This window comes from Saccoglossus kowalevskii, chromosome 17 (genome assembly GCF_978046115.1).
Source record: "Saccoglossus kowalevskii chromosome 17, keSacKowa6.1, whole genome shotgun sequence".
NCBI classification, from domain to species: Eukaryota; Metazoa; Hemichordata; class Enteropneusta; family Harrimaniidae; genus Saccoglossus; species Saccoglossus kowalevskii.
The window spans coordinates 27,826,664-27,838,353 of NC_140657.1; the positions used below are offsets into that span (position 1 = coordinate 27,826,664).

Sequence of the window (11,690 nt, forward strand, 5' to 3'; positions counted from 1 at the left end):
AGTACTCTCAATTTCAAATAGTACCTGTTTAGTAATTTTTGTTCTCAATACTCATTTACTAGGACAGTTTTTCAGAATGAGGTTCTCACAAGACTCGAGTGAAATGCATGGTTATCTATTGAATGAGCTCGGCTAACTGTAGTTAAATGCCGGTCTAGTAAAAAAGGCTGTTAACTACCATTAGTGTTCTTGTAGCCATACTTCCAACTACCAGGAAATGTTTCTTTGGCCTGTTCAAGTGCAACACAAGGATTTCCAGATTGACAATTTACACATTAAAGGCATTTTATTCAAATGCTAGACATGCCAACATTGTAGTAAGGCAATAGTAAATTGTCTAGTAGTAAAATGGATTTCTTTGAATGTGGGATTTTACATCACTTCAATATGCTCACATTATTAGAGGCCATGTTTATCCCATCTACCACTTTCCCGACATGCAAGAAATCTTTGAAGTTCTAACATGGCACTACACATAGTGTACTGTATACCAGGGTTTCCTGCAGTACTGAGCTTGTATCTAAACACCAAAGAAAATATTGAGAATACAATGCACAAGCTACATAGGTTTGGGGGCAGGCACACGCCTCTCCAAGGTCAATGTGTACAAGCATATTCATTAGGGAAATGTGCCACAAGCAGCACGTTTACTTTCATTGTCACAGTATTTCAAGGCCAAATGTAACCATTTTTAATGCTTCCCAAACTGAAAATCAATGCAAGACATTTAATACAAATATCACCCAGATATTAATTTCTTCAAACAAATTTGGTGACAATGTTAGATCTTCATATTTTAAGGGATTGAGGGGTAGGTTTGTGCATGCTCTTAATCTGTACTGTCTTGTACTTGGCCAGTTAATTAAAACTCCAGCATTGAATCTAAAGCCACTCCTTATTTAGATGCCACATCAATGCTTTACAATCCTCTTGATCCAAAATGCACATTTTTAAAATTAAATCAGTTCTTTACCAAATGTGATGTATACTAATACCTCGTTCTGGATTGGCAGACTAAATAAAAAATGTGTACGACCATCAGCACAGGCAGCTTTGTGTGCAACACTTCATGAAAATGAGCCAATCTTGCCGTACATTTTAGAGAAACAAAATTTCCAAAGCCTCTGCGCCATGTCCCATGCAACACAATCAGTATGCAAATTACCTTTTGTTGGAGGAAACGATTTTGGCATGCATACAAACCCGGTATATGCATTCATTCTGTTTTTTTCTACAACTTGTCATGTTACTATTCCAAATACCATATTGTTACTTGAGCATTTGGTTCTGTAAATGCACACTTGGTAACTGACGATAAATGGTATTTACAAGATACTCATAGCAGTGCAGTTTTCTATACAACAAAATTTTACCATACAACTCCACCTGTTCAGAATATTTTTTTATTTGTGTACCAATAATTACACTGTTCTTACAATACACAATTGCGACAAAGTCTGTTCTTATCCCATTTTGGTGGCCAATTCTTTGGCTTTAGCTTTTTCAAGCTTAGCTACCTTTGCTTGAGATTTAGCTCCCATAATACCACCACCCCAGTGTTTACGAATCTGTAAGAACAAAAACATAACAAGATTTAGAACCTTTCATAAGCAGTAAAAATCATCTGTATATCTGAGAAAATACATTATAATGTAATTTCTTATTTTGGACTCAAAAGTTATTGGTCAATATTCAGTTGGTATAAGTAACAGTGTTGAGCTAATCAGTAACATAGTACATGCAACAGGTCAAACTGACTTGTGCAAAGAAGAATGTCTCAAAAATTTAGTATTGTTTACTTTGAGTAAACTTTATGACACTAAAATCTAAATGTAAATTATCGAACAGAGAATTGATTTTCCTGTCTAGCTGTAGTCACTGGTGTCCATGGGAACAGTAGACCCGATGCCAAGAGAATAAAACGCTAATTGAGGGGGCAAAAATACAAGTCTTGTAACTCTAACACTCAATGAGACTGCTCAGTTGCTAGAACTATTGCAAAACAGTTTTTTGTGGTACATTGAATCTTGCAAAGATTGTTGCTATGCAGTGAACGAGGTTGCCACTTGTATCAAATAGTTCAAAACGGCGAGAGAATACACTATAATAAACTCAACACGACATTTGTACTGTTGTGTGGTAAGAACATCAAACAAATTATCTCTTGCTGTGCTAATGTACAAACACCCTTATTTGATCAATAATATACATGTTACCCACCTCTTCAAACCTGTCATTGTAGTTGGTCTTAACGGCCTCAATCAGTTTATTAAGATTGGGTTTGTCTTCTGGATTTATTTGTGAAAAGGCAAGACATGTACAGGTTTTCCTACGAACAACTTTGCCAAGTCTTGCTTTGCCCTTGATAATACAATATGGCACTCCCATTTTACGACACAGAGCTGGTAACCAGATGACAATCTGTGGGTGATGAGGCAAAACAAATAAACAAGATTAGTATACTGTAGAACACATTGAAATAGCTGCATGCAATTTTAGCGGATTTAACTCTTGACATGAATTAACAGAATCTTAATTTAGCTAAAGTGTCAACTATCTTCCTGGGAGAATATACTTTGTTAAATTAGTTACATCTTGAATTAACGAAATTACAGAAATAATTAGCTAAATAAGCTAAAATAACATGCTAGCTGCAGTACATTAACACACCTGCATCTACATCAAACATTTTACTGGAGAAATTGCCCATCATGCAGTATTTTACACATGTACAAATGTTAACACAGCATGGGAAACTGAGGCATTCATTTGTCTTCTGAAGTTCACACACAATAGTTCTGCCCAAATGCTCAGAATTCATAAATGATTTCCACATGGCTTTTCAGTAGAAGAAATTCAATCAAGTAAAACATCATTGCAAAAGGGCAAAATAAAACCTATCAAGCGATCTCCAGACATACATCAAATGCCGATCAACAATAACAGATCTTCATCAAAACATGAAGGTCATAAAATGCAGTATTCATTCAGACACCAAATTTCACTCCATTTCTTATTTTGCAGCATTAGGTTCATTCCCATATTCGTATTTGCTCTATTAAAAGCACATTCCTAGTAGAATCACATGTCAATGAACAATTACAATAACTGTATACTGGATCATTCAAATACAACTTATTTTGAACCTAGACATGCCTGTCATCTGTATAAGCAGTTACGTAAATGCTAAGCATGTCTATTGGCAAAAGTAGTGCTCCATCTTATAGGCAGTCATACTGAAGTAATTGTTTACATTTTTGCCAACAAGCATGCAAAGGTAGCAAATGTTTCTCACTGATCAACACTAGCTCACAATCTGCTGTAACATTGTGCATAAGTTGTTTTATTCGTAGGAAGGACATGTATATGTATATGTACATTTAACAGAAGCTGATTTCTGTCCCTGCACATATACGTACACACATGTAGAATGTAAACAAGTGCAGTGACCTATAGATGTACTGTAGTGTTTTTGACAACGTTATATCTAAAATAGATGTATATTCAATCTTGATTTTTATATTAAACTTGCAGGGGGTTTTCTAAAAAAAACTGCAAGAGGGAGCACTGCAATTCAGCGGCGCCACCAAGTGAGAAAGATAGGGTTCTCCCTGCCATTACTATCAGACAGGTCGCAGTTCAAGACTGATCACATGTTATCTCTCATCAATAAAAATTTTATGATTGCCCGTGGATCTGCATGGCCATGGTATGAGGGCGCTGCGCCCATTGGTTAAAAAAAATCTCTGAACTTGTGCATTAGTTAAGTACCAATGTAACGTTACCTCAAGTGGATCAACATCATGGGCTATCACCACCAATTGTGCTTTTTTAGATTCCACAAGACAAGTCACTGTGTTGATACCAGACCTCACAACTGGTGGTCTTTTGGTAGGAGCATCTTCTTTACCCTTGACTCTCTGCTCGGCCTTCTTCCTTGCACGGGCATTCTTTTCTTGTTTAGATTCTGGTCGATACTTGTTCATTAACTTAAAAAGCTGGGTTGCTGAAAAATATTTTGACATCTAAATTAATTGGATAACTATAATATTGTAAATTCTTTACATTTTCAATGTGTTATTACCGAAGATTTTGATTACCCCAAGTGCTTTCTTATTTGGTATGAACCATTTATAGTTTTGTGATATACATATATAAAAACCAACTTTGTTTTTGTTTTGTTTTTTCACCAAACTCATTTATGATACACTATTTAACCTGCAAACCTACATTCAGCTGAATTTGACAATCTGTTAGTAACTTGTTTCTATGTAGCCCAAATTGCTCAGTTTTAAAAAGCTCGATTTATCTCAACATAGCTTTTCAGGTAATAAAATTCAGTATCGTCATTGCAAAGGGTGGGCAATGAAACAAGTTAAAAAAGTGGATTAGTATGGGAAGATGGTTTCACTATATTACAACAGATTTAATAGTGAAATCCTTCTTGGAATGAATGGGCGTCATAACAATGAAACAATGCAATAGATTCCAATGTTGTACATAGCACATAGATCACACGTAGACAGAAAAAATCATTTACCCGTTTGCCTATCCAGAGTCTGTGTAAACTGATTGATTGCTGGTGGTACCTTCAATCGTTGGTATAAAACTGCCCTTTGACGCTGGAGACGTACATATTTCGGCCATTTTACAAATCTTGTCAAATCCCTCTTGGGTTGGATATCCTGACCTATAAAAAAAAAAAAATCATAAAATAGTTTACTGACTGATCATGAACAATGTGAGACACTTGTATTGATAAACATTGATTTCCCCACAGTACAATGTGTTCTAACGAAAATCACAAGTACTAGTTATGACCTGGGAGTGACAAACTAACTACTGTCAGCGACTCTTCGATACCTTCCAATCACCAATGAAATTATCTGTGCTCTCGCTGTCGCTCGCAAATGTCGTAAATTACGAAATTTGGACGAGATTTACGAACAAAATAAATATCTATTAGTAGGATTTACGAACACATTTTGTACAAAATACCCTCGCAAATCGCCCTCATTTAATTGTCAAGACTCGACTGTGATCATCACGCGTGTTACGGTTTGAGTGATTGTCATTTTAAAGTTAAACAATGTCCCGTTACTTCTAAGATTGCAACAATTGTTACATGGTGATCGCGATCAACACGGAACTGTCACTGAATGTATTTTTCCACTCTAAAGTTATTTTGGTGTCATCGCACATGCGTAGTTTAGTCGACATGTGTTTCAAGATACCCCGCGACATTACTCTCAGTATGGAACGGTTTCATGTCGCCCTTATCAAACACGTGATTTGTTTATTGAAAATGGAGAGTACGTCAAAAAGAAGCAGACAACTGCTCGACGAATATTTTTCACGACGAGATGGAGAAACCGCTAAATCGTGTTCAGAACCAGAAACATATGGGTGTCCTAACCCTGACAGCACCAAGAAACGGAAAGTTGATCGTACTGCAGCACAATTTCAGAAATAATGGAAGGTTAGCTGCGGTTCCGTAGCTCTTTGGTGCGACATACAATCTAATTTTGCCCTACCAATTTCATTCGGACGTCTTGTTTTTATTTTTGTTGTTGTATGTCGAACATGGGCCGGCCAGTGTCACGTAAATAATGCGGTCGGCAACATAGGGCTATGATTCCACAGCTAATGGAAGGTGAGACAATGTTAGCGAATCGATCGAAAAATACTATAATTTGTGTAACATTCTTACCGGGCATTCTTAGCATTGAGATAGAGTTACAAGACCGAAAGTTACTTTAGTTACTTTTTCACTTTAATTCAGAAATTTCAATGAAAATAAATAGTCATTTTGTGTCGTCATAAACGTCAACATGCGGGTTTGCATGATGAGCACGGGAGATTACTTCATAATAATATTGATTGGCATAGAGTTTTTTTTCTGAGAAATTTCCCGTGAAAATTTATTCACAGACTTGTGTTCTAGGCAGTGAACTTTTGAATGATGACTATTTTCCCCACTGTTAACAATGTGAGCTTATCATGAATATGTTTAATTAATACTGAGTTATTCAAATAAAGGTTCTGGTGTCTACATTTTATATTTTGTTGTGATGTTTTGTTGTACCATCATAAATTGTACATTTTGTGGAGCAGACTGCCTAATTTGATGTCATGAAATTACACACAAAATTAGAGCTCAGGTTGCACCAGCAAACACCATTTTCAGCATGCTGTTCTTGTTTTCGGCGGACGACAGAGGGGACACCTCCCTCTCCTTCTCTCTTCCCCGTTGTGCTCGGTCGCGGGAAAATGCTCCGCAGTTTCCAGACAAAGTTTACTAATACTTTTTTTTCTTGATTAGTAAATTTACTATTACCTAGCAAATTCCAGAGAGAGCCCAGATTACCTAGTTAAAGCTTGATAACATCTCAGTTTGTATTTGTTAGTCTACGCAACAATCAAAGTCGCCATCTTTGTTCAAGGAAGACCCATATCTTGGGCATGCGTGGTGCCACCCATAACCCAAAATTCCATCCCCCACCCCCAATTTAAATGTACATACTCCTCCAGATAACATTCCTGAAAAGGGACACGTACAATTCAATCATATAGCTGAAGGGTTAGAATTAGGGTTAGGGGCGAAGGGACTTTATGGAATTCTTACCAGTAACACCACAGTGTCATTATCGTTATATCTCACTGATGTCAGCTATTTACTGCAATTCTGGCTGGCTGAATAAAAATGAATAATCCACCATGATTTGTATAATAACTTGTTTCTACGACCCAAAGTTGCTCAGTTTTAAAAAGCTCGATTTATCTCAACATGGCTTTTCAGATGAAAAAATTGATTATCGTCATTGCAACAGAAGGTAATGAAACAGGTTAAAGCGAAATCGCCATCAGAACTGTATTTTACTGTTCTTGGCTTGGTCTCTACACAACGGGCAATATATGCAGTTCATCCAAACACAATAAACAAACATTTCTCAGTCGCAAATAGTATGTGGCATTGGTGTAGTATAATGTTGCGGAACATATCAACGATCAACGTTTTTTCAACTGCACAAGACACAAGCACACCAACACCAGTACTTTTATGTGTTGGTGGAGTACTGTATCACAACAAAGATCGCAGATGCGAGTTTATTATTAAAAACAAATTCAGCAAAATGAATAAAGTGCATTCACTTCAATACAGGTTTTCATTTTGCTGCAGACGAAAAATATACGCACAAACTATTTGAATAATATTGAAACATTCACTGAACATTACATGACAGTTTACATTATCATATAAAATGCCAATAAAATGTGCGGTTTGGAAGATTTGTTTCACTGAATCGTAGCATAACTCTCATCCTAAATAATTTCTGTAATAACTGTTGACACTTACCGATACCAAAATTCCTTGGTCTTTTTTCAAACAGAGGGTTTACAACCTTTTTGGGGGCTACAACTTTTGCAGCATAGGGGGCTGGGGCCACCTTTTTGCCTTTGCCGGTCTTTTTAACTTTAGGCTGTGAAAATAAAATTGAATACAAAGTAGTGGGAAAGCATTATGATCCACGTTTCTTAAATTGGGATGCTATGCTAGAATTCGCTGTTGATTTTGTAGCCTACATTCGTGGCAAAGCAGTTCGATACATGTGTAAATCCACCAATGGTTGTTATAAAAACAAGCTCTCAAATCAACACAAATTGTCATTTTAATGTTACAATATACAATATATTGGTAAAGTGCATCCTTGATAACTCATTTTGACTACTAAATGCGTTATCTCAATAGAGATGGGAGAGATTCAACTGGATATATTTTCTATCGTCAAATATTATTCACCCACCATCTTGGAGGCAGCCTAGAAAAGAGACCAAAACACGTTTCGTGTCGCGAGATTTCACGAGACTTCGGACTAAGGATCATGGGAAAACAAAGACATGGAAATGGCTTCCCGGAAGTGATTGCCGATTGTTCGATCACAGCAAAAGAAGGTAAGTGTTTGCCTTTTAATTGGGAGTAAAACCGACAGGTAATAATTTGTAGGAACAAAGGCAATTAGTCGCGTGCGAATAGAAACTCCATTTTCTTTATCAAGAGTTCCGGAAATCTAGGGTTCATAATCAAGCAGATGACCTTTCCGCGTCTGTCGTTTATTGTGACTTTTACCACAGTCGTGAGATCCTCTATGATAGAGGGACTGTGCTTTTAAAAAAAATTATCGAAATATTTAAACACCCCATTTCATATGATCTTGCTTTTCAGTATTAGGAAATGGCAGGCAAACAGAGAATTGGAACAATTCCACAGAGTAAAGACACTCTTTTGAAGTCTTACAATAGAAGACTGAAGGATGACGTAAAATCCATGCTTGACAACTTTACAGAAATAGTAAGGCTCAGTAAGGTAAGCTTTCCATTAAGATTTCCAGCTCATTTGCATATTCAATATTATTATGCATCTTCATTGGTTGAGTGTATACTGGAGTTCTAGTGGGCGCTTTACTGGTTTAGTTCAAGCAGGTAGGCCACTATCCCTGTGTACAGTCCTGTAGATTCGGTCCAAATGATCAGCCCACAAGACTGTACTCATGGGTGGTAAGTCACCAAAATTCTGTTTACTGTATTTGGTCTTTTAGAAGCTCAAATAAACCAAAAATCGCATTAGTTGTCACTGAATTATTACAATATGACTTAATTTGACCATAGAAATACCCCTGTTATTTATGTAAGTGTATGTGCTACTAATAGAGCAATTATGGTACTTTTAATATTTCATTTATATTCTGACTACTGATAATCAAATTGCTCTTCAGGCTACCTTTATACATGTATGGTGGTGGTATGGGGACTATGGTAGCATTGCAAGTACTCAGGAACTGGATAGTATTATATATTTCTTCATTTTAATTAAACCCAAATTGTCTGCTATTGGTGGTTCAGAAAGAATAATTGAGGTTAACACCAATCTCTGCTTATTAGCCTCTGTGTGCCATTTGTTAGCAATTTAGCGAAGTGAGTCAGAAGTAGTTTCTTTTCTTATACTGTAAAGGGGGTAATTATTCACTGGGTTTTAATTTAGCTTATTTCGCTGACTGGAAAAATGCGCTAAATTAAAACACAGTGAATATGTAAAATTTAGCATAGAACACATTATCTAAATGATGAATCCGTGAATTTAAAACCCACTGAATATGCCTGAAATGGTAAATCAGTGAAATTTAAACCCAGTGAATATTAGTCATTTTACAGTATTACTGTATTTGCTCTGATGGAAGTACATCCTGAATAGAAGTGCACATATTAAAATCAAAATTTGCTTTTTTCATGATATCTAGTGGATCTTTAAAATATGTAAGACCATGGAAACAACTCTTTTTTTTGTGATAGTGCATTATTAATAAATGCGGCATTGGGGGCATAGAATGCAAACTGTGGGGAAGGCAGAATACACAAAGTGAGCACACCTATTTGCTGACACCACATTGGGTGTATTACTGGTAAAAAATACAACATAGATAGTTTTGAATTTTATTATTATTATTCTTAGTATTATTATACTTATTAGTATTAGTAAAAAATTATAACATATTACATTTTACTTTTATACTTAATATTTTTTTTATTATATCATTATTATTATTATTATTATAATTCTACTTTTATTGCTACTGTACTGATAGAAATACTGTATTTCTAAAGATGCAATAAATAATATTATTATTATTATTATTATTGATGTGTTTTTTTAGCTCAAACAAAAATAATTTTTGTTCTTCACTATCGTACTTTCTGACGTTTTTATTGTTGCAATTTTGCATACCAGTAACATGGTAGAATGAGGAAATATATTGTTTTCTGTTTCAGAAGATGTTTTGTCAATCTCAATAAACCTTTAATACATGCAGTCACAAGCATCAGTTAATAAATGTTAAACTTATGTCTTATTGTTGTGGTATTGAATAATATCAATATGAAAAAAATTAAAACAGTGTCACCACATAAAAAGCAAAATCTTTTTTTAAGTTTTGGCTTTAACAAAGATGTATGCAAGTAGTATCAAAAGAATGAGAAATCTTGTTTGATCTGGTTGTGTTGTCAAGTTTATTAATCACATAAATATTTTCTTTGATTTATCAGGCTGACAATGAAAGCCAGGTATCAAGACTAACTCAAGCTGAGCAAGATGAAAATGAAATGCACACCAGAGCAGCTAATGTGGTGAGTTCATTTTATATTACAATTCACTAAAATCTGTCTAAAACCTAAACTAACTTGCAGTTACTGTTATTTCATATACTGGTACATATCATTTTTGAAAATTGTATTTCAACTGATTTAATATTATTGGATGAAGTTGATATCATTCCTCTCTGATAGCTGATCCAAAAATCGAGAGAAATAAAAATGCAACAATTAAAATGGAATGTTGAGTATTTGTGGTACTAATTCGGAATAGGAACAAAAGTATTTTAAAATAATCTTTAATGCAGTGCTGGCAAATGTCTGACAGGGCTGGTAAAATTTGATAGTTACCTGCCCTGCTTTCTAGTACACAATTTTAAAAAATTTCCCATCACTGCTTGCTGTAAGCATAGACCTTCTAAAGTGGGTCTATGCTGTAAGCCATATTTTCGAATTAATATTTTTCGTATTTTAAACCAATAAAAAAATTTTCGATAAACAATGAATAATTCTAGGTCAGGAAAAAACATAAAATGTGTTGACTCATTTGGTATCTCAAAGTTAATGTTGGTTTTCTATTACATGGATTAGAAAAAATTGGTGAATCAAGCCCTTTGAATGAACGTTGAGTCAAACATGTTAAATCTATTAAAGCCAAAATATTGTACACCAATAATGCTAACAGTTTGCTGCTAGATGTTTATTCAATGATAATTTAGGTTTTCTGTTATTTTGCTGATTGAGAATTTATTTATGGTTTTGTAATTTATTGTAATGCATGGTGGCCACTGACAATGTGTTTAATTGAGCTTTGTTACCATTTCAGGTACGTGCTGGTGAATCTTTGATGAAACTAATATCTGACATTAAGCAATTCTTGATCCTTAATGACTTTCCGTCTGTCAATGACTCCATCGCACAAAGAACAAGATATTTGAAGAACACACATGACGATTACGACCATAAGCTGATGGCGTTGCGGGATGACCTCGCGGTCGATTTGTATGAGATTGAGGAGGAGTACTACACATCGAGATACAAATGAAATTACCTTTCTGTATTTGAACCAAGGAAACAATTTGTTTATCTCTCCAGCATAAGACACACCCAGATGTTATGGTTGTTAAAAAAGAAGGGAATTAACAGGAATCCCTTGAACTGTTTTGTAATAGAATTTATTGTCTGAGTTAGGCCAGGGTAATCTTGTTTCACAGCATGGTATTTTACTTTGAAATACACAGATGGAAGTGAACTGGCAGGAATCCTTTGAATTGTTTTGTAATAAACTTTATTATCAAAGTAAGGCCAGGGTAATCTTGTTCTGCAGCATTTAATAAGATACCTGTACACACACATGTTATTGCCATGGAATATTGATAGAAGGGAATTAACAGGAATCCCTTGAACTGTTTTGTAATAAACTATATTGTCTGAGTTTGAGTTAAGCCAGGATAATATTTTTTCTTTCACAGAATGGTATTTTACTCTGAAATACACAGATGTTATTTCCATTGAACTGGCAGGATTCTTTTAAACTATTTTGTAAT

At 35.1% G+C, this 11,690-nt stretch overlaps 2 protein-coding genes and 3 non-coding genes across 5 annotated transcripts; 1 reads left to right on the top strand and 4 right to left on the bottom strand.

The window, feature by feature from the left end:
• Nucleotides 1-1,387: 1,387 nt before the first annotated feature.
• Nucleotides 1,388-7,887, bottom strand: LOC100366813 (large ribosomal subunit protein eL8-like). The gene is made up of 6 exons (XM_002735672.4): nucleotides 7,806-7,887; nucleotides 7,358-7,481; nucleotides 4,541-4,690; nucleotides 3,786-4,006; nucleotides 2,221-2,421; nucleotides 1,388-1,568 (listed from the first exon to the last, which is right to left on the bottom strand). The coding sequence occupies exons 1-6, from the start codon at nucleotides 7,806-7,808 to the stop codon at nucleotides 1,464-1,466; spliced, it is 804 nt and encodes a 267-aa protein (XP_002735718.1). The 5' UTR covers nucleotides 7,809-7,887; the 3' UTR covers nucleotides 1,388-1,463.
• LOC146732805 (small nucleolar RNA SNORD36) lies at nucleotides 2,806-2,881 on the bottom strand. The gene has a single exon (XR_014926924.1). It is a non-coding gene; the product is annotated as a small nucleolar RNA SNORD36 (small nucleolar RNA).
• Nucleotides 4,281-4,355, bottom strand: LOC144353799 (small nucleolar RNA SNORD36). The gene has a single exon (XR_013420867.1). It is a non-coding gene; the product is annotated as a small nucleolar RNA SNORD36 (small nucleolar RNA).
• LOC144353798 (small nucleolar RNA SNORD36) lies at nucleotides 6,753-6,827 on the bottom strand. The gene has a single exon (XR_013420866.1). It is a non-coding gene; the product is annotated as a small nucleolar RNA SNORD36 (small nucleolar RNA).
• On the top strand, nucleotides 7,865-11,457 carry LOC100366557 (mediator of RNA polymerase II transcription subunit 22-like). Its single transcript, XM_002735670.3, has 4 exons — nucleotides 7,865-7,953; nucleotides 8,225-8,365; nucleotides 10,099-10,179; nucleotides 10,970-11,457. Exons 2-4 carry the CDS (start codon nucleotides 8,234-8,236, stop codon nucleotides 11,186-11,188), a joined length of 432 nt encoding a protein of 143 aa, XP_002735716.1. The 5' UTR covers nucleotides 7,865-7,953; nucleotides 8,225-8,233; the 3' UTR covers nucleotides 11,189-11,457.
• The last annotated feature ends 233 nt before the right edge of the window (nucleotides 11,458-11,690 follow it).

Coding starts and splice junctions, on each gene's coding strand:
- LOC100366813 (XM_002735672.4), bottom strand. Junction 4,691..7,357: donor ACCAAGGAATTTTGGTATCG/GTAAGTGTCAAC, acceptor TTTTTTTTATAG/GTCAGGATATCCAACCCAAG. Junction 4,007..4,540: donor GACTCTGGATAGGCAAACGG/GTAAATGATTTT, acceptor AATATTTTTCAG/CAACCCAGCTTTTTAAGTTA.
- LOC100366557 (XM_002735670.3), top strand. CDS start 8,234: ATGGCAGGCAAACAGAGAATTGGAACAATTCCACAGAGTAAAGACACT. Junction 8,366..10,098: donor AAATAGTAAGGCTCAGTAAG/GTAAGCTTTCCA, acceptor TTGATTTATCAG/GCTGACAATGAAAGCCAGGT. Junction 10,180..10,969: donor ACACCAGAGCAGCTAATGTG/GTGAGTTCATTT, acceptor TTACCATTTCAG/GTACGTGCTGGTGAATCTTT.